The sequence below is a fragment of the Macrotis lagotis genome, chromosome 7 (assembly GCF_037893015.1).
Source record: "Macrotis lagotis isolate mMagLag1 chromosome 7, bilby.v1.9.chrom.fasta, whole genome shotgun sequence".
Classification (NCBI taxonomy): Eukaryota; Metazoa; Chordata; class Mammalia; order Peramelemorphia; family Peramelidae; genus Macrotis; species Macrotis lagotis.
Window position 1 is genome coordinate 187,791,425 of NC_133664.1, and position 24,031 is coordinate 187,815,455.

Genomic DNA, 24,031 nt, shown 5'->3' on the forward strand with positions numbered 1-24,031 from the left:
GACCTTGAAAGTGCAACTAAAATGACAAAATTGCAGAAACACTTGAAATATTTGAGGCATTGTGGCATTAGTAATATTCAGATATCCAAAATTTTAAGGAATATTTAAATATCAAATGCTTGAGATCACCTATGACTAACTAATGTTTTTGCTTTTTTTCATAATTAATTTTTAACATAACTCAGATTTCAGATAAGAATTTTGGTATTTAGTTTTTAAAAATAAAAGAAATTATTAATGCTATTTCCTCCTCTGAACAACAGTTTTTTCACAGATGTTTTGTCTTCAATGGGGCCTATCAAAGTGTAAAACTAGATGGGAATTTTTTTCCTTTAAAAAGGAATGGTCTTTCATTATGTAGTGTTCTTAGGTGAATTTTCTTGTTTAAGAAGCCAGAATACAAGAGAGTGCTATATTAGTGTATTATTCTCACAACAAACAAGCACTGTTCTGTTGCTACCTGCTTGGCCATTGTTTCTGATTGTGTATGCTTTGCAGTGGTATTTGGATGGTTTCCTGCTCTCTGCCAGCACAAAAAGGCATTTCTGTTACAATGGCCCCTAACCACACAATGACGGCATTAAGGATTTATATGGAGGTTTCATTATTTTCTCCTCTTTTGTTCCTTCCAGGATGTCTTCCAAGCGACCAGCCTCTCCGTATGGGGAAGCAGATGGAGAGGTAGCCATGGTGACAAGCAGACAGAAAGTGGAAGAAGAGGAGAGTGACGGGCTCCCAGCCTTTCACCTTCCCTTGCATGTGAGTTTTCCCAACAAGCCTCACTCTGAGGAATTTCAACCAGTTTCTCTTCTGACGCAAGAGAGTTGTGGCCATAGGACTCCCACCTCACAGCACAACACAGTGGTAGGTTTTCTTGTGGTCTTTTGTCCTTAATTCATTCTTGGATCAATCTACTTCTATAGTAGCTTGACATTCAACCCTCTACTCTAAATAGGATAGTGTTAGTACTCATATATAACATCATGATAAAATGAAATACTAACTTAACTTTCCGAAAAGTTACAAAAAAATGATGACTTCCATTCATATGTTGATATTATAGTAAATACATTTACTTAAGATCATTTAAAAATTACACTTAGGAGTAATGAGCTTTAATTAACTATAACATAGGTTTGAACTTTCTTATAAATTCTGTTCTTATTTTAGTCTTTTGCGGTCTTATTGAATTCAAATCCAGGTTTAGGTCTAAAGTGAAAATATGCTTACCAGAGAACTATAATCTATTTACTTCTCTGTCTATATTTATATCTACTTATCTATAAATAGATAAAGAAATAGATACATATCAACAAATACACATACATATATACAGTCATATACATATATATGCATATATATGCACATATGCATATATAGCCATTTATGATTATACAATATATACCTCCATAATTCATAGATTTTCTTATGTTTAATGATATAACCAAAATTTTTTGTAAGACATTTTACTTGCAAGAATATGCCATATAACCAACTTTGAAAATGCTTTTAGATATGATGCTACCATCAAAAAGCTTAGCATGTAGATGAGGTGACAAACTTTATACTATAAAATATAAACAAATTAAAAGTATTATATTTGACATTTATAATGGAAAGTTGCAAGTTGCAGTGGTTCCTGTGAATTATTATTTCAGATTCTCATTGCAGTGTGATTGGACATATAGTTGTACATAGAATGTGGGTTAAATATGCCTGGATCATCAAGCTACAGCTTTTTTGAATGAGGAAACTAACACACAGTGGTTGTGACTTGTCCATTGTCATGCTGAACATAACTGTTAGAGAGAAATTTGAACTCAGGTATTCTGCCTCCAGGGTCATTGCTCTTTCAGTTCAAATTTCTCTCTAATGGTTATTATATATATATATATATATATATATATATATATATATGTATATATATATATATGTATATATATACAAAAATGTGAGCAAACACATCTGTGAAATGACACTACCATTCTACCATTTCTATGGTTAAAATTTTTTTTAAATGATGAATTAATATTTTTCATAAATTCCATCTTTATATCCCTAACTTAAGTTTCTTAAGTACTATACATTTGTACTTATGTATAACTATATTAAGATGTCTACAGTGAAATCTCTTATTTTTTTCAAGTGAAAAAATAGAGGCTAATATGACATGTGAAATGTCACACATCTAATTCATGGCAAGACAGGATTAAAAGTCTCTATGTCCTGACCTAGTCCAATTTTTGTTTTACAATGTTTAAGATACAACCTCAAATGTCTTATTTATTTATTTTTCCTTAACAAAGGTCTGTGTATTTGGTTTATTGGTTAATAATGCAACCATGCAACAATTTCCCTTAAAGAAACCCTTAGAGTTCAAGAATTTAGGATGATTGCTCAGAGCTTGCCACTTCCCAAGGCAAGAAGGAAGGAGATTCCTCTATCACCTAATACTAAAAAGATGATAAGAATTAATACATATAGTAAGATCACCACCAACACCCTTGACTGGTAGACCACAAGTTTCCCCAAAAGAGACAATATGTTTTAATAGAAAGAGCACTGACTCTGGAGTGAAGAGATCAAATTCAAATATCAACCAATTTCATCTTAAATTCGTTACAATCACCCTAGGTCTCAGTGTCTTAATCTGCCTAGAATAAATGCCCTCTGGGGTACTTTTTGTATATTGTGAAATTTTAACTTTCTTTTTTTTCTTAAATGTTGCTCTAGTTGTTAATTTTAGCTATATTTCTCTTCCTTTAAAAGTTGTTGCAGAAAAGTTTATAGTGTAACTTAACCTAGATCTTAGGCCTCCAATGCCTTCAATCAATTTTGTTATGTTCTTCATGATGGATTTTGTGCACAGATCATGATGATGAATTATTGACTATGCAGCCTAGTTAGAGTAATTTTTTAGAAAAATAAAATTCAAACATTGATTGAGACTATGAGAATTTCCATTCATATATCATTTTGAAATTTGCAAAGTGTTTTACACACCATCACATTTGAGACTAACAACAGCCCTTTTAGGTAGCTACTTACCTAAATGGGTTATTAACTGATGATAATGGGTTATTAACTGATGATAACAAGAGAAATTAAGTGACTTTTTAAAGCTAATTTTGATAATGTATATCAGGAGAAGAATTTGTATTTGTCTTCCTGTTTCCAAACTACTTTGTCTCTTGTTTTGTGTAAAGTGTTATGCCAAATTTCAGGTCTATTTTAAGGAATGTATGACCTAATAGATTGTTTTAAGAGTGTTGAGGGAGGTAGTGGTAGTGGTGGTGGTGGTGGTGGTGGTGGTGGTGGTGGTGGTGGTGGTGGTGATTGCTATAGTTATTATAGTTCTGTGTCCACATTGGAACATGATCTCACTGAATTCTTTGAATCTTATATTGCTTGGTTAGGAACTTGAAAGTACTTCTTTTTTCGGGTTTTGCCCATTGAGAAAACACATAAATTTACTCTTTTGTTTTCTTGTTTTTATTTTTTCCAAATTGGAATAGAATCTCTGTTTTTCCTATGCCATCATTTTCCTTATTATTATTTAATTAACACTAAGAGTATACTTGATCTTTTTCAACCTTTCTCATTGGTACAACACAATCATAGATTTTTTTGGCTCTTCTTCAACAACAGTTCTTGTTTGGGGTATGATTAGGGTTGATTTGCTTGGTCTTGCATATGACTATCCAAAGTATGCCTTAATGCCAACTGACAAGGATATTTATAGGCAACAGCAGGGATCATGGTAAGTTTGGAGGCGAATGAAGTGGCAGCATCGGGGGCAGCTGGGAAGCTGTATCCTAACCATTTTGGCACTAAGTCCCTGTGTAGTTACAGGATAGTGCTGGTGCTAGAATATTGTTCCAGTGACATATGTGATATGACCATTTTTGGTTATTTAATGATCAGCTGTCTTTTTTTAACTAAAATTATGTCCTATCTTGGCCTAATTATATTTTGACTTCTTTGATTCCTCCTAAGCTAAGTCAACTTCCCCATCCCACTTAGTGTAGAGTTTAGATTCAGACCTTTTCCTCCAATAGTTAGAGATTTTAAAGAAGTGGAACTTTCTGCATATAAGTATGATAGTAAAGCATATCAAAATTATCTACACTGTTGTCTGTATGGTTGATCTATTCCTGGAATGGGTAAAGGATTTTTGGAATAGACCCTAAGATTCCATATATCACAACATTCACTAGAATACTCTTATAATACTATTTTCTATAAAGCAATACATCTGTTCCTGTTGGAACTTTTACTTGTATATCAAAAAGACCTTTTTTGAAATATGTTGTCCCTAGAAGTTTATCACTCAGCACAAACCCCAGGGTCTATAACTGAGTAGGGAGTTGGTGTACCGTATCTATCCTTAAGCTCTGAAATGATTCATTAAACTCACAGGACAGGCAGACTCTTTTCTTAATGCCAGGCTAGCTATTCTCTCCCAGATTTTTTCAAAAACAACTTTTAAATTCCATATTTTATCTACATCTTCAAATTCTTAATTACCATAATGCTTACTTAAAGTTCAATATTCAGATTTACACTTTAGAATCTAAGGTATTAGAATCTAAAGTTTAGATGTTTGATTTAGGGGAATGTGATTGTTCAGAAGAACAACTGCTATTTAGGAGATGTGAAAATTCATAGAATGTATAAAGATACTATTGCAGTTTTTAAAAAGTCAGACTAATGCCTGACTTTTGGAATAGTAAATATGCTACTTTATATTGTAGGCTTTTAAAGAGATAGTTAAATTTCTGGTGTACCTTTGTGCATCAAGCTTAGCATAAGTTATTGTGATGGTACAATGCACAGTGTTGTGAACACCAGGGCCGTTATTGTGCCAGTTCTAATAATGAGAATTTCATTGTTTAGAGAGAGCAGTCTCCTACACTCTAAACAAAAGTGTAATTACTTTTGAACGATGTGGAATGTGCTCAGTTTAATAGCATGGAGAATAGATTCGCAAAGATTCAGATAAAGCAAGCTTGGAAGCCATATGTACAATGTGTCAGTATGAAATTATGTTAGTAGGCAGTATAATTCCACACACACATCCACGATTTCATACAGTTTATCTATAAACTGTTGTTTCTGTAAGAGATAGGCATGCTTATCTGAACAAGGCCAATTGAATTGCAACAAGGTGAAAATGGTGACAAGTTTGTATTTGTTTTTTATGGTAAATTGATGTTTATCATACAATGAAATTACATTGTTACAAACATTACATTATAAATGTCATCACAAAATACCACATGAAAGCTGTTTCCATAGATATAATCCTAGGCTTGTATTTGAGAATGAGATTTTCAATCTTTATACTTGCATTGTTTCAGACAATTTCCCCCAGAGTTGTCAGGAATAGGGACAAGTTTAAAAAAAAAGAATCATTTGGGGTCCTTCAGTAGCTTGAGAAGTTATGTATTATATTATTTCATCTTCTCCAATTCCATTTGAATCCATGGAGTCTGATATTAAGAAGGGCAATTTCTTAATTCATGGGGTCTCTATTAAAGTGTTACTGTATGAATATGTGGAGAATGTGCTGAGACAATCTGTTAAGAACAATTATTTAAGGCTTATTGTTTGCATAATGTTATATTTAATACTGGTTAACCAAGAAGGCAATTTTTTTTTCAGTTCATGTTGTGAGGTTGCTTATGAATTTTATGTTCCTGCTGAAGAGGAGTAAGGAAGTGGGGTGACTTTGATTTAAATGTGATATTGAGGGGAGATGACTATCTTAGCTTAATTAATTTTACAGAAATTAATTATCAAGGAGATATAGATTTGGTCACATAACTTTTCAAAATTCACTCAATAACTACCCTGTGACTTTATACTTGAAAATATGTTCATTTATGCCTCATGAATACTTCAGTAAATACAAGAAACATTTTTATTTATAAAGTTAAAAATAAGAATGCATGCTAATACAAATCCATAATAAACTGACCATATATGAATAATATAAAGTTTTCAAAGTAATGTAACAATTTTAAAATAAAATGCAAATTAACAACTTTTCTGTTTATCTACAAATACAAAAAATAAAGAATTGTAGATTTTATATTAAAGCAAAAAAAGTTTCAGTAGTAGCAGCACATTTCTGACCATTTTTATTGATTTTGTTCAGTCATTTCAATTGCGTCTAACTCTTAATTATCCTGTTTGAAGCATTCTTAGCAAAGATACTGGAGTGATTTGTCATTTCCTTTTCTAAGTTATTTTACAAATGATGAAACTGAGGCAAACAGAGTTACTGTAGTTCCCCATGTATAAGACACTCTCATTCAAAAGACACACCTTAATTTTGGAGCCTGAAATTTGAAAAAAATGTATTACATAAAGTTATTGAACTCAAGTTTTATTCATCATGAAATTCAAGGACCTTCTGCTCATAGCTTCCAGGCATCTTTTGGGCAAGTCTGGTGTGTATGCTTAGTCCATTCCATTTTTTGAACGTGAAGCACTAATTGTGTCTTCCTTTGAAATCAGTAACTTACTTTTTCATCAGCAATTCTTCTTGCCTCCTGCTGAAACTTCTTTGTGGACACAGGAATTCCAATGGTCTTTTGCTCTTCAATCCATGTATTCAATTCCCTCTCTAAATCAGGTCATTTTGCTGACTAGTCTCTCATGATCTTCTTCTGCTGTGCCATTTTCAGTAGGGCTTCTTATTCCCAGAGTCAGTCTTAGATTGTTTTCCTCAGTTGGAGGAGGTCCAAACTTACATTCAGCAGCATGATTTCCATTCACTTTTGCAAACTGGATCACTTTGAACTTGAATTCAGCACTATACAAAAATTTTTTCTGAGCCATTTCTGGTCAAAACATGGCAAAAAGTAACCTAATATACTGGTAAAAATTGCAAAACAATAAATGCAAAGACAACAAGCCTGAAAAAAGCAGGAAATGCAAGTAAAAATATCTACAACCATCATATAAGATGCTCCCAGTTTTTAGATCCCAAATTTTTCGAAAAATGGTACATTTTATACATGGGGAACTATGGTAAGTGTCCTGCCCAGAGTCACATGATTACTAAGGCTCTAAGACTGAATATAACCTAACTCCTAGTCTGGAACTCTATCTACAACACAAATTAGCTGCCTTTATGATAGTGTATCAGTGTTTAATTCTTCGTATACATGTAATTGCATTAAATTTTATATGATGTTGTTTTATCGCTATATGATGAATGTAATATCCTACTTATTATTATTATTACTATATTTCTCCATTTATCTCTACCTTATTAAATAATGCTTTACATCAAGCTATATAGATTGAACATAATATTAATATTGCTCTGGCTTAAAGGAACCTTAGATTGTTTTCAGAGGTCTGAAAATTTTTGACCACGAGGAAAAATGTTCATCTTATTTTGAATGTCTAAATCACAGGCACTATGGATTTAATTATAATATTAATTAATATATCTGATCAGTTATTGGGAGAAGATACTCTTAGCAGTTGGAAGTGATAAGCAAAAAATATCTTGATGTGAAGTACCTATAGAAAAAAGGGAAAAGTGTGTTTGTGATGTGCGAAGAATTTGTAGTGTGCCTTTCCATGTGGAGCCAGAGAGATAGTTTTGGTTTTTGGACAATGTTTTTTTGATTCTTTTTTCCCTCTGAATCTGTTTTTCCATGTTTATTTGAATTCTTCATATCCCTCATTTTTTATGATGCAGTGATACTGCATTATATTCTTGTGCTTCAGTTTATGTAGTCATTTCCTAATAGATGAACATTACTGTACTCCACATCTTTGATACTATAAAAAGTACTACTATGATTGTGCCTTTTTCCTTTCCAACTTTAACTTCTTTAGTGTGTGTGTGTGTGTGTGTGTGTGTGTGTGTGTGTGTGTGTGTGTACACACATATACCTACACATTGGAACAAATGGTTTATACTTACTATTCCCTTACCATTTTGAACTTTAATTATTGTGAGTTCTGCCTTTATTATAGAAAGGATTTCATTTATCTTTAAGAATAATGTCTTAAGTCCTGATAAGCTTAAAGGGTTCAGAAAAATGAACTTTAAAAAAAATTTTAATTGATATTTTTTTCCAAATGATGTTATGAAAGTTTTTCAACATTCATCCATATGCATATGTATATTTTTAAGCTACAAAATTTTCTTGTACCCTCCTTTCCCATCCCCCCCTTCCCTCAGCAGTAAACAGTCAGGTTAGTATTGTACATACACATTTCTGTTAAAACATGTTTTTACAGATTAGTCATTTTCGGTATGGAAAAAAAAGGACTTTATAAAAGCATGTTCAAACCAACAAGAAAAAGTAAGGGTTATCCTAGTTGCTTCATACAGATTATGTAATATCAACAACTGCTAGAGAGGAAACTGAACTACTCAACTTCTATTTTACTTTTCTTCAGAGGCAACTTAAGGTAGTGAAAAAGAGTTCTTGATATAGAATCAGAGGGTCTAATCCCTCATCAAATCCCTACTCTCATTTAACTAAATATGTGAAAGTAGGCCTAAATTTTCTAGGATACTGCATTCATTTGTAAAAAAGGCAGGTGATTTCACAAGTCTGCTCCCACTCTCTAACTAGGATACTAAGAAATAAAAATGAAAAGGATAAGCATGGTGAAGAGATATTGAAAATCAGAGATAAGTAATAAAACATTGTTCTGATTTAAATGAATTCAAGTGTCTATCCACTGACAAATTAAAACCAAGGGTTAAGTTAAAAAACAAACAAACAAAATAACATATAGTCATTGAAACCAGTCAGGAGTCTTTGATAACTTTTGGAAATAGCAAAAGCATTATAAATGCTGGAATTAATCAAATCTTATACTAATTTTCAAAACAGGATAAAGATGGATTTTAACAATTAATTGATATTTATTCTTAGCAAAATTCTAAAATAAAGATGATAGTCATTTTTGTTAAAAGTAAGTATAATTTTTAGTATCTAGCATGAATTTACTAAGGTCCATTACTTATGTCCTTTTAAAGTAGGGTAACTAGATTTTTTTACCTATTAAAAAGGAACAATGTGATATTGGAGACTGACCTGAAACCAAGTCCAACTTGCAGAAAATATTGGCTGTCTGACTGTAGGCAAGCAATTTAACTTCTCAATGCCCTAGGCAACTCTCTCTTTAAGATTGTGTTTTTAAAGAATTTCTGATTTGCAATGAATAATGGCATTACTGCACCAGGAGTTTGCTAAAGTAGTGAATGGTCTACCACAAAACCATCCTCCCTTATCCCTCCTTTAAAAAAAAGAAATAAAGAGGAAAAAAGACTCATACAAAAAAGTGAATCATATGGAAATAGTTTATATGGATTTCAGCAAAATATTTTCATACAGTCCCTCATGATCTGGTTAAAATGGAGCAGGAAGTTCCTATTTCCTTTTTCCATAGAATATCTTTCACATACTTGTAAACAGTTTTCATGTGTTACTTACAATTTCTCTTTTCAAGTCACATTCTTAAACAAGTCATATTCCTTCAACAAATCTTTCTATAACTAATTTTATTGTATTTATATGTATATATGTGTATTGTGTTTATATGTTTTCTTTCCTTCTACATAATTGGATGTCATAGAGAAGTTATATTTTAGAGGAGTATTTTAGAGAGAATTCCCACATAGGAATTTGACTGGATGCCCATCAGTTTCTTTTCAGTCTGATATTTTCCAGTTTTGCTAACTTGGACATTATTGCATTTCTATTCTCATTTAAGTTTGAGGGATGAAATTCTGAGGAAATGTGTTAGACTCTCATACTTAATTGTCTAAGAGGCTTCATTTTTTTTCTTTATATGATGTCCTGTTAGCCAAACTTATTACCATGAATTTTCATCACTCTAAAAGTTTGAGTTAAGAGAGGTTGATTATTAATTGAGTTGCCAAGAAAATTATGAGGATAGGGAATCTATAAATTTTATGCACAATTAAATATTATTTTGTATGACATTGTCTATGTATTACTATTAAAAATTATGGTAGTAACAAATCTCTTATATTCCTGTTTGATAGTCATAAAGATCAAACTTAGTCAAAAGATAATACAATCTGTAATATGAATGTATGTTTTTAAACATACATGGAATATGATTCACTTGCACATTTGCCATTGAATTTTAAGATATTTCAATAGCTGTGCTTGCACTATATTGTGTCTTTGCTATAACAAGTGGACACAGTTTTACCTATTCCTTTCACCTAAAAAAAGTAAATCTGTTCTATTTCTAGTAACATATTTTAAAGTACAAATATCAACTTTTAGTTTTAGAACTTGAGAAAAAAGCAAACTTTGGAAAATAATTAAAAGAATTGTAGAATTTACTTTGTAATTTTTGTCAGTAATTCTCAAATAATGATTCCTTTCCCATTAATATAGACATACCAAAGTACTTTCTAGATTTCTTAAAGAGACCAGTCAATACAGAAAAAGTTTTCTTGTGAATTGAAAATCTATTAGGAAAGCCAAAATAAAACTTTCTTATGAAAGAATATTTCTATAGGAAAGGAAGTATCACACTGAATTCAAGATATAATATGCTAAACACAATATGTTTTAAAATATAATTACTTTCATAAGTTCCAAGGTGATGAAAGTATCTAAGATTTTCATATTAATTGGGAAAGAACACTGGTTTCCTGATGATATTGTAGCATGTTGCCATATTTTGAACAGTTTTACATTTATTATTATTAGCACATGGTATTATCTGTAAAGCTCTTTAAAAGCTAATAGTATGATATATAATTTTATAAATCATGCTAGTTATTAATTATTACATTGTACTATCAAACTACTGCTCAGTCTTGGGCTTTTGTAGTAAGAGATAACAACTGAAAAATTTCTTTTAATCCATAAAAGCCCCATTTACATAGGACAACAAGCTCCATAAACCCTATGCTTAACTCAAATAAAGCAATGGTATATAATTTACTAAATTTTGAATCTTATTTAACCAAAGCTTGTTCTACTATGAAACTGTTAATAATTATATCATTGCATTTGAATATAGTATTCACGGCAATGGTGTTCCGTCAGTATTCTAAAAAATCTAGACAACCCCAAGATAAAAGTCAATATATGTAGGATTAACTCTGGACATGCCAAATATCTCTGGATTTTAAAATGTTAGTCTTCAGAGGGTTAATGGTTGGTTAAGGCAATATGGAGAGGAAGTGTAACTACAAAGGTCCAGAAACTATTCCCTGGCAAGGAACCTCAAAATTCACGGCAAATATATTTTAATCCCATGTAAAAATATAAAGCAGATATACAGTATGTCTCAAAAGTACATTATAGCGCACATTAAAGTTTAAAACTACACTAAGATTTTTGAGGAACATGCTTTCCTGGATAAATATTCAGATATTATGTTACTGAATGATATGTTTTATATGCAAGTATAATATCTATAGTGGAATATATGACAGCAGATAAACAATCCGTCCAAGAGTGAATCTATCTTCAGTTCCTTCACTTCACAGGTTACAAATAAGTCACTAAATATTAGGTGATCGTTAATTCCAATGTTTTATTAATGTTTACACTCTGAACAAAAACATCATCTCAGGCAAGTGTCATAAAATATATCCTCAAATCAACTTTTTATGACAAATTCATTTTTTTCTTATGTGGAAGGAAGGAGAAAGACCCTGGTACTGACCCATAATGGCTGAAGACAAAGTTGCTAGACACTGAAGACTAAACTAGTAACTATCTAGTAACTTTTTTTTTAATCTTTGTATTCTTATTACCAGGTACTAAGTACAGTTTCCCTGATGAATGACTACAAATGCTATCAAAACTCTAAATTTGCTTGCTTAAGGGCTATATTTAGGTACGTGATTGCTGGAAGTAACAGAAACAATTTGATCATTGAGGATCATAATCTAACTGGACCAAAAAAGAGAGAGGGAGGGAGGGAGGGAGGGAGGGAGAGAGAGAGAGAGAGAGAGAGAGAGAGAGAGAGAGAGAGAGAGAGAGAGAGAGAGAGAGAGAGAGAGAGGAGAGAGAGGAGAGAGAGAGAGAGAGAGAGAGAGAGAGAGAGAGAGAGAGAGAGAGAGAGAGAGAGAGAGTGTATTAGCTGAAGAATGTGGAAGAGAGATCACAAGCCAAACAGAGAAGCATTGTATAGTAATGATAGAGGATTTCAGTGTTCCAGGTATCTGCAGGGGTTCTCTCTTTGCCAAAATTGGAACAGCAGCAGACAATTTTTTGACTTTCCTTAGTGATAATTTCATCCATCAAAGGTATTCTGGGCTTGTTCTAATCTACTGAGTCAGACTTAAAAATAATTTTCCTGATGAGGAATTAAAATAATACAATTTTTGAAGTTAAAAAGGATATCAACTCAAGACATAATTTTCCTCTACCTCTGAAGTCACTAAAGCAACTGGTCAAGTTAGGTCAGGGAAGCATTCCAGGAGAGTTTCAGTAAAAAATTTCAGCAGATAAGGCTTTTGTCCTTCAGGTGGCAAGAAATACAAATAGTATCCCTTTCTTCTTAATCAAGCAACCTAGCCTATCTTACATGCCACACTAAAAATTATGCTGTCTCTCAACATTTACCTTTCTGTAAATGTCTGAGGTACTGATCTCTTGGAAGAAAGTAGAGGGACAGTCAATAGTATTTTTGATGATAACAAGGAATTGAAAACAATAGATGTCATTGATTGTGACACAAAACTTTAGAGGGATAGTATTACACCATAAGAAATAAGAAAGATGAAGAATTCTGAGAAGCATGGGATGGATGACTTATATGAACATGCTCAGAGTAAAGAAAGTAAATCTAGAAAAGCAATATACACAATGATTGTAGTAATGTAAATGGAAAGAAGAAAATGACACTTCATCTTCTTTTCCCCTCTGGGGTTATGCTTTTGAATATAGGAAGCCATCCTAAGTCTCTCACTGGAGTTTGTATTGTTTTCTCAATAGCATATGACTTTGTTATTTGTAGTGGGTCTTGGGGGGGAAGGGGATTGGTTTTCTTTTTTTTTTACAAAAAAGGAAGGAAAAGAGATCTGTGTTGTATTCCTCTGTTCTATGAGACTCAAATATCTGTAAGGCCAGTCAGTGAGAGACAGCACCACTTTGTTTTTGTGTGGTTTCAACCCCCAGTGAGCAAAATCTTTTAAAAGGAAATTTTTACTGTGTCTGACTCTCTCTCTCTCTCTCTCTCTCTCTCTCTCTCTCTCTCTCTCTCTCTCTCTCTCTGTCTTTCTCTTTTTCTCTCTTTGTCTCCATCTGTCTGTCTCTCTTTCTCCCTCCCTCCTTCTCTTTTCCACCTCCTCTCCCTCTCACTGTCTCCCTCCTTCCCTTCCCTTTTCCTCCTCAAAGCACAGAGTAATGAAAATAAATAATTTTTAATGGACATTAGTATTCATATACATTTAGAGATAGTGCAGATAAGGAAAATAAAAGAGAAAAATCAAACCGCCCCCCACACAGCCATAGCTTGTCTAGGCTTTGCAGAGTAAGGGATAAAACTGGAAGTTTTATGACTGTAGGAGCAATGGCTTTTCCCTACATTGACAGTGAGAAGGACAAGAAGGAATTATTATATAATCTGAGTTCCCTCTATGGTTCTTTAGTTTGCTTGTGGTTCTGCTATGCTCTCCTCATACCAATTCCATCAGTCTGTCATAGCTTTGGAAGATCTTAAGGACAATCTGCTTTGATATCCTCACCTAACAGTAATGGTTTCTCCTTCAGTCATCCATAATGGTTTCTTCATGTTTTTCTCCTTCCCACAAGCTTATTCATCTCAAGGTCAGGTGCAGGTCTCCAAAACTTTGAAAATATTTAGTAAACTGTCTAAAAAATGTTTATTTTTTCCACACAAGATCTATAAGTGCAGCATATTTGGGGAGAGGAAAAAATAGGTTACATGAATCTCTAGAAAGGAAGTAATAATCAAGAAGAATCATCTTGTCTTCATTAAAAACAGAACATACTAGATTTTATTCCCTATTTTAAGAAGATTACAAGCCAAGTAGATCATAGGAATGTTGTAGATATTTTTTTTTTGGATTCTAAATGTGTGATAAACTCATGCTATTCTTATAAAAAATTGACATGTATTAATTAAACAATGGAATAACTTGTTGGATTTGGGATCATTAGAATGAATGACCTCAAAAAGTTGATATTTATAGCTCAATGTAAACTTGAAAGGAGGTTTCCAATGAAGTGCAACAAGGATCTGTGTTTGACCTAGTATTCTTTTACACTTAGCGGGTACTTATGTATCTATGACATGATCAAATTTAAGTATAATCAAAAGCTAGGAAATTATTAACATTCTGGATTGCAGAGTCAGGATCCCCAAAAGATCTTGACAGAATAAAAGTTTAAGTTGATTCTCATATGACAGAATTCAATACATCTAAATGCTGTATAATTAAGTTTAAGAAATCAGTTTTATAAAGATATGATGGAGAAGATATGGCTAGATATTCATTCTATGGGGAAAAAAGACCTAGTATTTTATTTTACTGTGAAGTCAATATGTGATCACTAGGCTAAGGAAAGGTTTTGAAATCTTTTATTAACTTTAAAAAAGAAATGCCCACTTAGCCACAGACTTAACCTATTTTTAGCTAGCTATATTTTGATATTAATCAGGTAGAGACAGAATAGTAGAGATTTCATGAGCACTATTGAATTAGATAATGGATAAGATTCATTTTCACTGTTGAATTATAATTTTCCAATTCAATTCAAAAAGCATTTATCAAGAACTTATTAAGTATAAGTAACTATGCTAAAAGTTTACCGTGTTGCACTAGATCAACACATGGGAAAGGTTCAAGAGAAAGGAATATAAAATTTAAGAGGGGAGAGAGTCCTTCTATTTAGTGTATCAAGGAACACTTTATAAAACAAAAGTCACCTATACTGAGTTCTGAAATTCAAAACTAGAGAGATGAAGAACATTCTTTGTATGCAAGAAGCAAGAAGAAATTAGGAAATGGTTAGCAGTACTTTTTAGCTAGAAAATAGTATGGAAAGGGGAGGAAGGTGAATTCAGACTGGAAAAGTATAGATTGGACCCAAACTGTGGAGAATCTTGAATATTTAAATAATTTCGCTACTCTAGACTAGTAGTTGTCAATTTATTGTACTCCTAGGAACGTGGCAAATCCCAAAGATTCTTTCAGGAGGTCAAATAGATCAAAACTATTTTCATAATAACATTAAGGTATTATTTGGCTAGTAAAATACTCTTCCCTTTACCAGCTTTATATTTGTGTGAGTCCAGATTTTCTTCATTCACTTCAACCAAAATAACATATCACAAAGACTGAATGCAGAAACAATTATAAGTATCCACCTGTCTTCTATTAAATAAAAATATCTGTAACAGTGCCAATCTCACATAAAAATGTTATTTATTTTAACATGTATTTGGTTTGTTATTTGAATGAGTTTATAAATATACATTTTTAAAAGTATCAATTTAAATTTCAAATATGGTAAATATTGAAAGATATAATGTTTTTGAGACCCTCAATAATTTTCAAGAATGTTAAGGGGTCCCAAAACCAAAGTTTGATCTCAAGATAGATAACAACTGCTATAGCTAATGTGAAGCCACTGGGGTTTTTCCACTTTAGATGTATAAAGAAAATAAAAGGTAACTGACATTTCTGGACTGGGGACCTAGTATATATCATCAAAAGAACTAGTGAAGTTAAGAGAAAGGATTATTTTGGGCAGTGGGAAGGTGATGAATTCAATTGTTATACAGCTTGAGTTGTTAAGAGACAATCGGGTGAAGATTCCCAGAAGACATTTGGAAATGCAGAATGATTAGGGTAAGCATTAATGGAGAATATTTAGGGCATGTTTGGATATGGGGATTAGTATATAGTGCTAATCCCCATCAGGGACTATATGAACATTTCAGCATATGAATGAGATTGTTTTTCTGTTTTTCATGGAACCATCACAATAAGTTTTAGCCACTCAGTCATCTTAAACCCTGTAATCAGAGTGGGATCAGGGGTGGAGCAAAAGAGGGTATTTTAAAATGTCAGTTGTTCTAGATTTCTATAAATGAATATATCTCATAGAATAGTTTCAAATGACCTTAAGCTAGGCAAGATCTCTTTTAGAATGAATAGTCAAATTGAGGTCCAGACCTTGTCATTAAGTTATATGTACTTTTCATGAAATATCTACTCAACATATTTGATGTAATTATATACTCTTCCTGACTAATTTTTTCTGATGTATTCAATTAGCTTGTATATTTTTCAGCAAGAAAAACTGTATAATATTAAAATAATGCCAAAATATTATGCTGCATCTGATATAAAATGGTAGTACATGTACTGGGAGGCAATTACTGTAGAGATTGACTGGTCAGTGGTTGAAGCCCATCTCAGATTCTTACTGCACTTGTAAGCAAGAATAAATCAAACCTTCGATGCCTGAGTCTGTTTCATCTTTAAAATGGGAATAAGACTTATAACTAATAGAAGTTGTTGTGAGCAAAGTTTATAGTATATATAAATGTGAGCTATGTTTTATTTATATATATATATATATATATTATATTAAGATTGATGAAGTATTTCTCTCACAACAACCCTGTGATGTATTATTATCTCTAAGTGAATTATATATTGTCATGCAGCTATTGAGTAAAGGAGAATGGATTTGAATTCAAGTTTCCTGTTTCCTCTATCTCTTAAATCTATAATATTATGTTATTGTGATTCTTTAGTGAGATACTTTGTTTTCCACTGTAGTGTCCATTATTATTTTGAATGAAGATAATTGTGTAATTAGAAATCATTGGACTTTACTATCTCTCTAAAGTTCAGGAATTATAATTGGAAAATTAAGACCTCATCATTATAATTAGTACATATCTATAAAAATTCCCCCCCAAACATTGAGAAATCAAAAGTTCAAAGATTATTTCAATAAACATAGAGATACTAAGCAAATACTCTAAACACTTTTAACAGGATAAAAAGTCAAGTCATTATGAAAGAGGCTTTCCTTTCCCAGAGAGTTTTGGATTTTAATTTACCTATAAGTTAAGACTCTGGTTAAGAAAAGATATTACATGACTTTTTTTGGTAAGGAAAGTAAATATTGTTGCTTGTGTAGCCTCTGTGGTCTATTCTGCTTTCTAATTTCCCCAGGTAGCAGTGGATTCTCAGAAAATCCTTCATGGTGACAGAGGAACCTGCAACTGCTATATAACTTTAATATAAGCAAGAATCTTCCTTTTTGGTCAGATGTCAGGTAGTAAGCTACTTTTATCAGGACCAACATCTTTAGATCTTAACCATTTCAATTTATTGCTGTCCATATAACTGGAACCAAGAGAATATAAGCATTTATCTGTTTAAGTATACATTCCAGGTTTATCTAGAGATTCAAATTCCCATAAAAAAACAGCAAAAAGAACAACAAAGTCAAAAATATATTGAAATTCTTTTTTTTTAATCTTCAACTTTATTATATTTTAACTACCTTAGAGCACCAAACTAATTTTTTTTTTATCATGGCTCTTTCTGCTTGTTAAATTGGTTGGCAAATCTGGGTTAAAAAGGGGCAGGTAGGGTAGCCCAGGGGATAAAGCACAAGGGCTGGAATCAAGAAGAAATGAGTTCAAATCCAGCCTCAAACACTTACTAGCTGTCTTACTCTGGGCAAGTCACTTAACCCTATTGTCTTCAGTTTCCTTATCTTTAAAATGAGCTGGAGAAGGAATAGCAAACCATTTCAGTATGTTGGCCAAGAAAACCCCATTGAGATCATGAAGAATCACAAATGACTAAACAACAATAACTTTGAGTCAAGAAGACCTCACTGGTCATGTATCTGACTCATACAAAGCTGTTCCTTTCAAATTAATTGTAGTTGAAAGGATTTCATACATAGGATTTCATACATACAAACGTATGTCTCACGAATATTTTTGTTTTATTTTTGTTGGTTCTTGTTTGGTTTTTTAAATTGTTTTGATAGATTTAATTTCAGATTTCTTTGAAAAAGAAATAAATTTTGCATAGTGCCTTGAAAAGTTTCTTATATAAAGCTATTCTAACCAATTTTATCCTAGTAACTTATTGCAATTTTAATAGTTAAGTATATATATGCGTATATATATATATATATATATATATATATATATATATATATATATAAAACTATCTTCTCATCACACACACTTGGCTGTTCCCTATATTCAAATCTACCTTTAAATCTTGATCTAAACTAAGTTGATATAAAACTATATTTGGTATACTGTAAAGTATATGTGTTCATATTTTTCTGCTTAGGCACTGGAATCAGTCATAATCTATTAATCTATTGGGTCTTTTTTCAATACATTCTATTATACCTAGAGACTGCCTTGAGATGATATGCACTAGATGTGAAATGGTGAAGAGATATAATGAAAGTAGATATCTAAGGTACAAGAGATGGCATGTCAAAAATTTGATATGTTGAAACTTAAAGTAACACCCATTTGAAATATGTATTACTGCAACTGTTAGAGTGAATAGTTAAACATATATATACATCTACCTACACTTTGGTGGTTCAAGCTTATGGTTCTCTGTATAATCTTTCTATTTTATATTATATGCACTCTTCACAGTTCTGTTATACTCTCTTCTGTGATTCTATAGTTATTTTTGTTTTACATAGACATGATTTTTTCCTTTTACATATGGTGTTTTTGCTCCATGCAGAGAGAACTACACAAATGATAAAAAACACTACATTTTATTCAGTTTTATACTTTTGAGTTTATAATGCTGTATACCACCAAAAAAGTTATTACCTAAAACACTTTATCATTTTATTACTATGTTTATACCTGTAGTGATACTCACATCAGCTTTCTTAGGGATAATCTTTAAGCAGAATATGGCAAGAAAAGCTTTTTGAAAATGATCATTTCTTAGAACACAAATCTGGAAACATGAAGAGTTAATTTCCTGCTCTTTAATCACTGCCTCAGTTTAACAGGACTCAGATTTTTGAAACTAGACTAAGTGGATTCTTAAACATCCTTTCTTGAGTTTGTTAAACTGATGTAATGATGGTGGTAAGAGAGAAATTTGAGGATGTTTAGGCTCTCTATTCTCTGAATATATTGTGAAATCTTTACCCCCAATTTATTGCTCTTAGTGAGAGAAAAAGAGAAGAGGAAGGGAGGGAGGGAGGGAGGGAGAGAGAGAGAGAGAGAGAGAGAGAGAGAGAGAGAGAGAGAGAGAGAGAGAGAGAGAGAGAGAGAGAGGATTGAGATTTACATGTGAGAACTCAGGGGGCTTTGTCATGGCAATTGTATAAAGTGATATACAGTGCAAATCGACTTGAGCATGTCCCTGGATAGCAGGCGGTTTACAGCCTCTTCGAGCAGAGATTACTGCTTTATCTTGTCATACTAAATTAACGTGGCAGCACACTGTTAAACAGTGGTGACCTCTTCATCTGTGGAAATTGCTGCCTAGAGGAGGAATGGTATTTAAGACTTTTTCTGTAGCTCTCTAGTCTTCCCTCTGCACCCTTTATGCCCTAAGGCATTTCTGGGTTAGAATGTAGCACTTTTATATTAAAAAAAGAAAGGCTTTTTACATCAAGGTGAGAACAAATAAATGTTAACTGGGTCTTTGTTGTTTGATTAATAACCACTTTTCTGTAGAATATTACATTTTTGTTTGGATAACTTTCCAAAAATGGCATGCCAAACCTATAGAATGAATTAAACTATAATTGTGGTCTCAACATTTTAACCCTTTATTAATGTACAATAAAAACTAAGACTGGAAATATTCTTGTCTCTGATAGTTTTGTTTAACCCTAATACTATGAAGTTTATACTGTACCATACATGTATACATATATATGTGAGTGTATGTTTCTGAGTATATCTGTGTGTACAGTGCAAATATAGTGGCAGAGTATGGTAGCTGAGAAAGGCAATGTTAGGAAGTAAATGTGGCAATCAAGAAATAATTATCCTTATCTTTTGTATTATACATGTGTATTTGAGAGTCAGATTAGGAAAGCTATTAGAGTGTATGCCTCTTCTACCCTGTTTTCTTTGCTGTCCTCAGATACTAATCTGACTTCTTTACTAATTGATCCAGTGATTATGGATCAGTACCTCAGAGGTGATTTTATTTGCATGTCTCATAATTATTTGGAGCAATTATTTTCATTTGCTTGATAGCCTCCATTTCTTTTTCAGTGCTTTAAATAATTATTTATAGGAAAATGGCTTTTAGTTAAATATTTTATCAATTTCCTAATATATTATTCCCTTAAGATTTTTTCATAGATAGTAAGGTTTTTTCCATTGTAATCTGTATTTTTTCTAGCTATATTCTTCCACTTTCCTCTAAGCTTTTTAAATTATAAGACCTTTTATAGCTTTATAGAGATTATTATGATGTTACAGGATATCATTGATTGGAATAATATTAGTTCTCTTCATTAGTCTGAATCGTGTTGTTATTATTATTATTATATTGGCACAACCCAGCAATGAACATTGAGCATCTCTCTAATTACTTGGGCATTCCTTTATGTCTATAAAAAGCATTTTAACTAATTTATATAGAATGTATATCTTGATAAGCTAACTATAAGATATATGCAATGTTGTAATTGTACTCATTGAAATTTCTCTTTCACTGATTTCCTACAGAGATTTTCTTTAATTTTTATAGAAAAGCTGATGATTTCATGAAATTATTTGGTACTTTGCCGCTTAATGGTTCTATTCCTAAACCTCTAGGATTTACTGATGAAACCATTATAATATATATATGTATGTGTATGTGTATATGTATATGTATACGTGTATGTATATGTATATGTATGTGTGTATGTGTATATGTATATGTATATGTGTGTATGTGTATGTGTGTATGTGTATATGTATATGTATACGTGTATGTATATGTATATGTATGTGTGTATGTGTATATGTATATGTATATGTATATGTATATGTATATGTATATGTATATGTATATGTATATGTATATGTATATGTATATGTATATGTATGTATGGAGTTGATTTCATCTTGTAGAATGATGAATTCTTATAGCAAATGAAGTCCTGGAGAGAAGCTAGGTGAGAAATGAAGATGATTGATCTATTTAACATATCAGCTAATTCATGCTAATTGTACAAATGTATCTCAAGTTTGAAAATAATGAATAATTTTGATGTTATTATAATACTTTACTGAAAATTTATATCAATGTTCATTTGTGAACTGTGGTTATCTTTTTTCTCTCTTCCTGGTTTGCAGACCAGTGATTTAAATGTCTCTTAAATTAATTTATGAATGAATTAAACAAAATAATTTTTAAAAATAAAGCAAAGTTCATTCCTGTATTAAATTGTTTTCAATAATAGTTCGAGAAATCATTTTGCCAAATTGTTTTTATGAAACTTTTTTTTTTCCTCTTTGGAGTTCATTTATACTTTAGGTTATTTGTCTTTTAAAATGGATAATTTGGAATACCAATTTTCTAATGTAATTTAGTTACTTGATATTTTATAGGTTTTTAACTATTTCATCTAAATTATCAAATTTGCTCCAATAGAAAGGCAAGCATAGTAGTTTCTGATAATTATCTTAAAGAATGAAGAAATAAATGAGAAAGCACCTGTAAAATGTTGGAGAGTGCCAAGAACTGTGTTAAGTTCTAGATGTACAAATACAAAAAACACCAACAAAAAAGCAAAAAAAAATTCAATCCCTGATCTCAAAGACCTTACATTCTACTAATGGGGAATAAACTAAGCATCAAGGGGAATGAACCAGGGAGTGAGTGGTTCTTTGATCTGAAAGTTTTATTATTAATTCAAGAGCAAAGTCAAGGTGGTATGGTAAAGAAAACACTCAGTTTACCTCTCACATTTCCTCCAAACAACTTTGAGATAGTGTTTCAAATCAAATTCTGGAGTGGTAGAGTCAGCAAAAAAAAGTCAGAGTGAGATATTCTCCAACCAAGACAATAAGAGGTCTGGAAGGGAGGTCTGTAACATGGGGAGAGCAGCCTGACCCAGAGCCTATGTGGATAAAAAACAGTTGGTTGAACTAAGTAGTGATAACAGAATCCTCAACAGCTTTGAGAGTTCATAAGCTGGAGACAGAAAGTGGTCAAAAAAGAGATTATAGTGGACTCCTGTGTTAGCACAGACTGAAGGAATAGATACTGTTTGGTTATTCCATTTCCTATAAGGACTTCTGATTCATAGCTCAAAGACAGTACTTTCAGTCAAGATGATGTGGAAGCCCTAAGGGACAATTTCACTCCTTACTTCAAGGGAACAGAAGTCCTGAGGAGTCATATAAATTGCAATCCCAAAGAATCAGGGGTCTTCTTGGTTAAGAACAGAAGAGAAGTCAGCACACCTCTCCCTAGCTCACATCACTTTGGAATCATCAAAAACTTTAAAATCCCCAGAACCACCTGTGAAAATAGTAAAGCAAAAAAACCTGAAACTTGAGATAGTGCTGCTCCTCCCCTATGACTGGAATGAGGCATAAAGTTCTAAATCAAGAAATGAGGTGGAAAAAATAAGCCAACAAGAAAAAAAAAACCTAATCATAAAAATCTATATGGTGATGGGGAAAATCAAGACACAAACCAAGAAAAAATAAAGTTAAGTCCAAACAGCTACAAGTAAAACTTCAAAGAAAAAAAATGTGAATTGGAAACAAATTTGATTCATTGAAGAACTCCTGGAATTTTTTTAAATTTCAATATAACATATGAGCACTAAAAAATAGGTAAAGGAATGAAAGCAAAGGAAGATAATTATGAAAACCAGTTAACAGTTTGGTAAAAGAGGCACAAAAATACTAAAGAAAATATCACCCTATAAAACAGAATTGTTCAAATGGAAAAAGAGTTTTGAAAGCTCACTAAGGAAAATAATTCCTTAAAAACTGTAAGTAGGTAAATGGAAGTTGGATGAGACATCAAGAAACAATAAAACAAAGTTAAAAATGTAGATAGTATAAAAATAGACCTAGGAGAGGTTAAGAGTTCTTGGATTACCTGAAAGTCAAGATTTTTTAAAAAGAGCATAGACATCATAATTTAAGAAATTGTCAAGGAAAGCTGCCCCAATGTCCTTAATACAAAAGAGTAAAAACTAGAATCCAATAATAGTTGTTTACAAGAAGTTCACTTGAAACAGAATAAAAATAATAGACTGGATTACACATCATCTAAAGTATAAAGGCAAGATAAAAATTATACTTTCCTACAAAGCAAAAGCACAATAAGCAAGTAAACTGCATATTACTAAAAGAAATCATAGACAGTGAAATAATATCAAAGCTAGCCAAATGGTAATGCATCAAATTCTTAAAGGAAAAATTAAATGAATTACAAGAGGAAATCAACCTATCCTCATATGGACCTCAAACTTGCTCTATCAGAGCTAGATACATCTAACTATAAAATAGATAAGAAAAAAGTCAATAAGATGAATAGAATTTTAGAAAAGTTAAATATAATAGACCTTTGGAAAATACTAAATGGAAAAAGAAAGAAAAATACCTTTTTACTGAGCTTCATGTGACACTTTTGCAAAAAAATAATTAACCATGTATTAGGGTCTAAAACCTTCACAACCATATTTAGAAAAGCTGAATTTTTAAAACACTCTTTTGAAACCTTTTGAATGTAATATAAATTGCATTTAATAAAAGACCTTGGAAGTGTAGATTAAAAGGTAATTGGAAATAAAATAATCTAATCCTAAAGAATCAATAAGTCAAAGAACAAGTTCATAGAAATAGCCAATTTCATTGAAGAAAATGACATTTCATTTCTTTTTATCTTTCATATTTATATAACTGATTTTTATTAGCTTTTAGGTTAACTTTTTATTTTTTTATTATTCTCTCTTCCTCAACCTTTTTCTTCTGAGAGCAAATAATCCTAAATTATAGAATCTACACTTTCACACCCATTCAC

The 24,031-nt window shown here is 31.8% G+C and overlaps 1 protein-coding gene across 18 annotated transcripts in view; it reads left to right on the forward strand.

The window, feature by feature from the left end:
• Positions 1–24,031, forward strand: part of SOX5 (SRY-box transcription factor 5) — a 1,270,393-nt gene that overhangs the window by 879,226 nt on the left and 367,136 nt on the right. For 16 of the 18 annotated variants that reach the window (XM_074194255.1, XM_074194256.1, XM_074194251.1 and 13 more), the window contains one exon: positions 633–864. In XM_074194255.1, the coding sequence (XP_074050356.1) occupies positions 634–864 (231 nt within the window). In that variant the 5' untranslated portion in view covers position 633. The remainder of the gene's footprint in view (positions 1–632; positions 865–24,031) is intronic. The other 2 variants (XM_074194263.1, XM_074194264.1) reach the window with 1 other exon arrangement.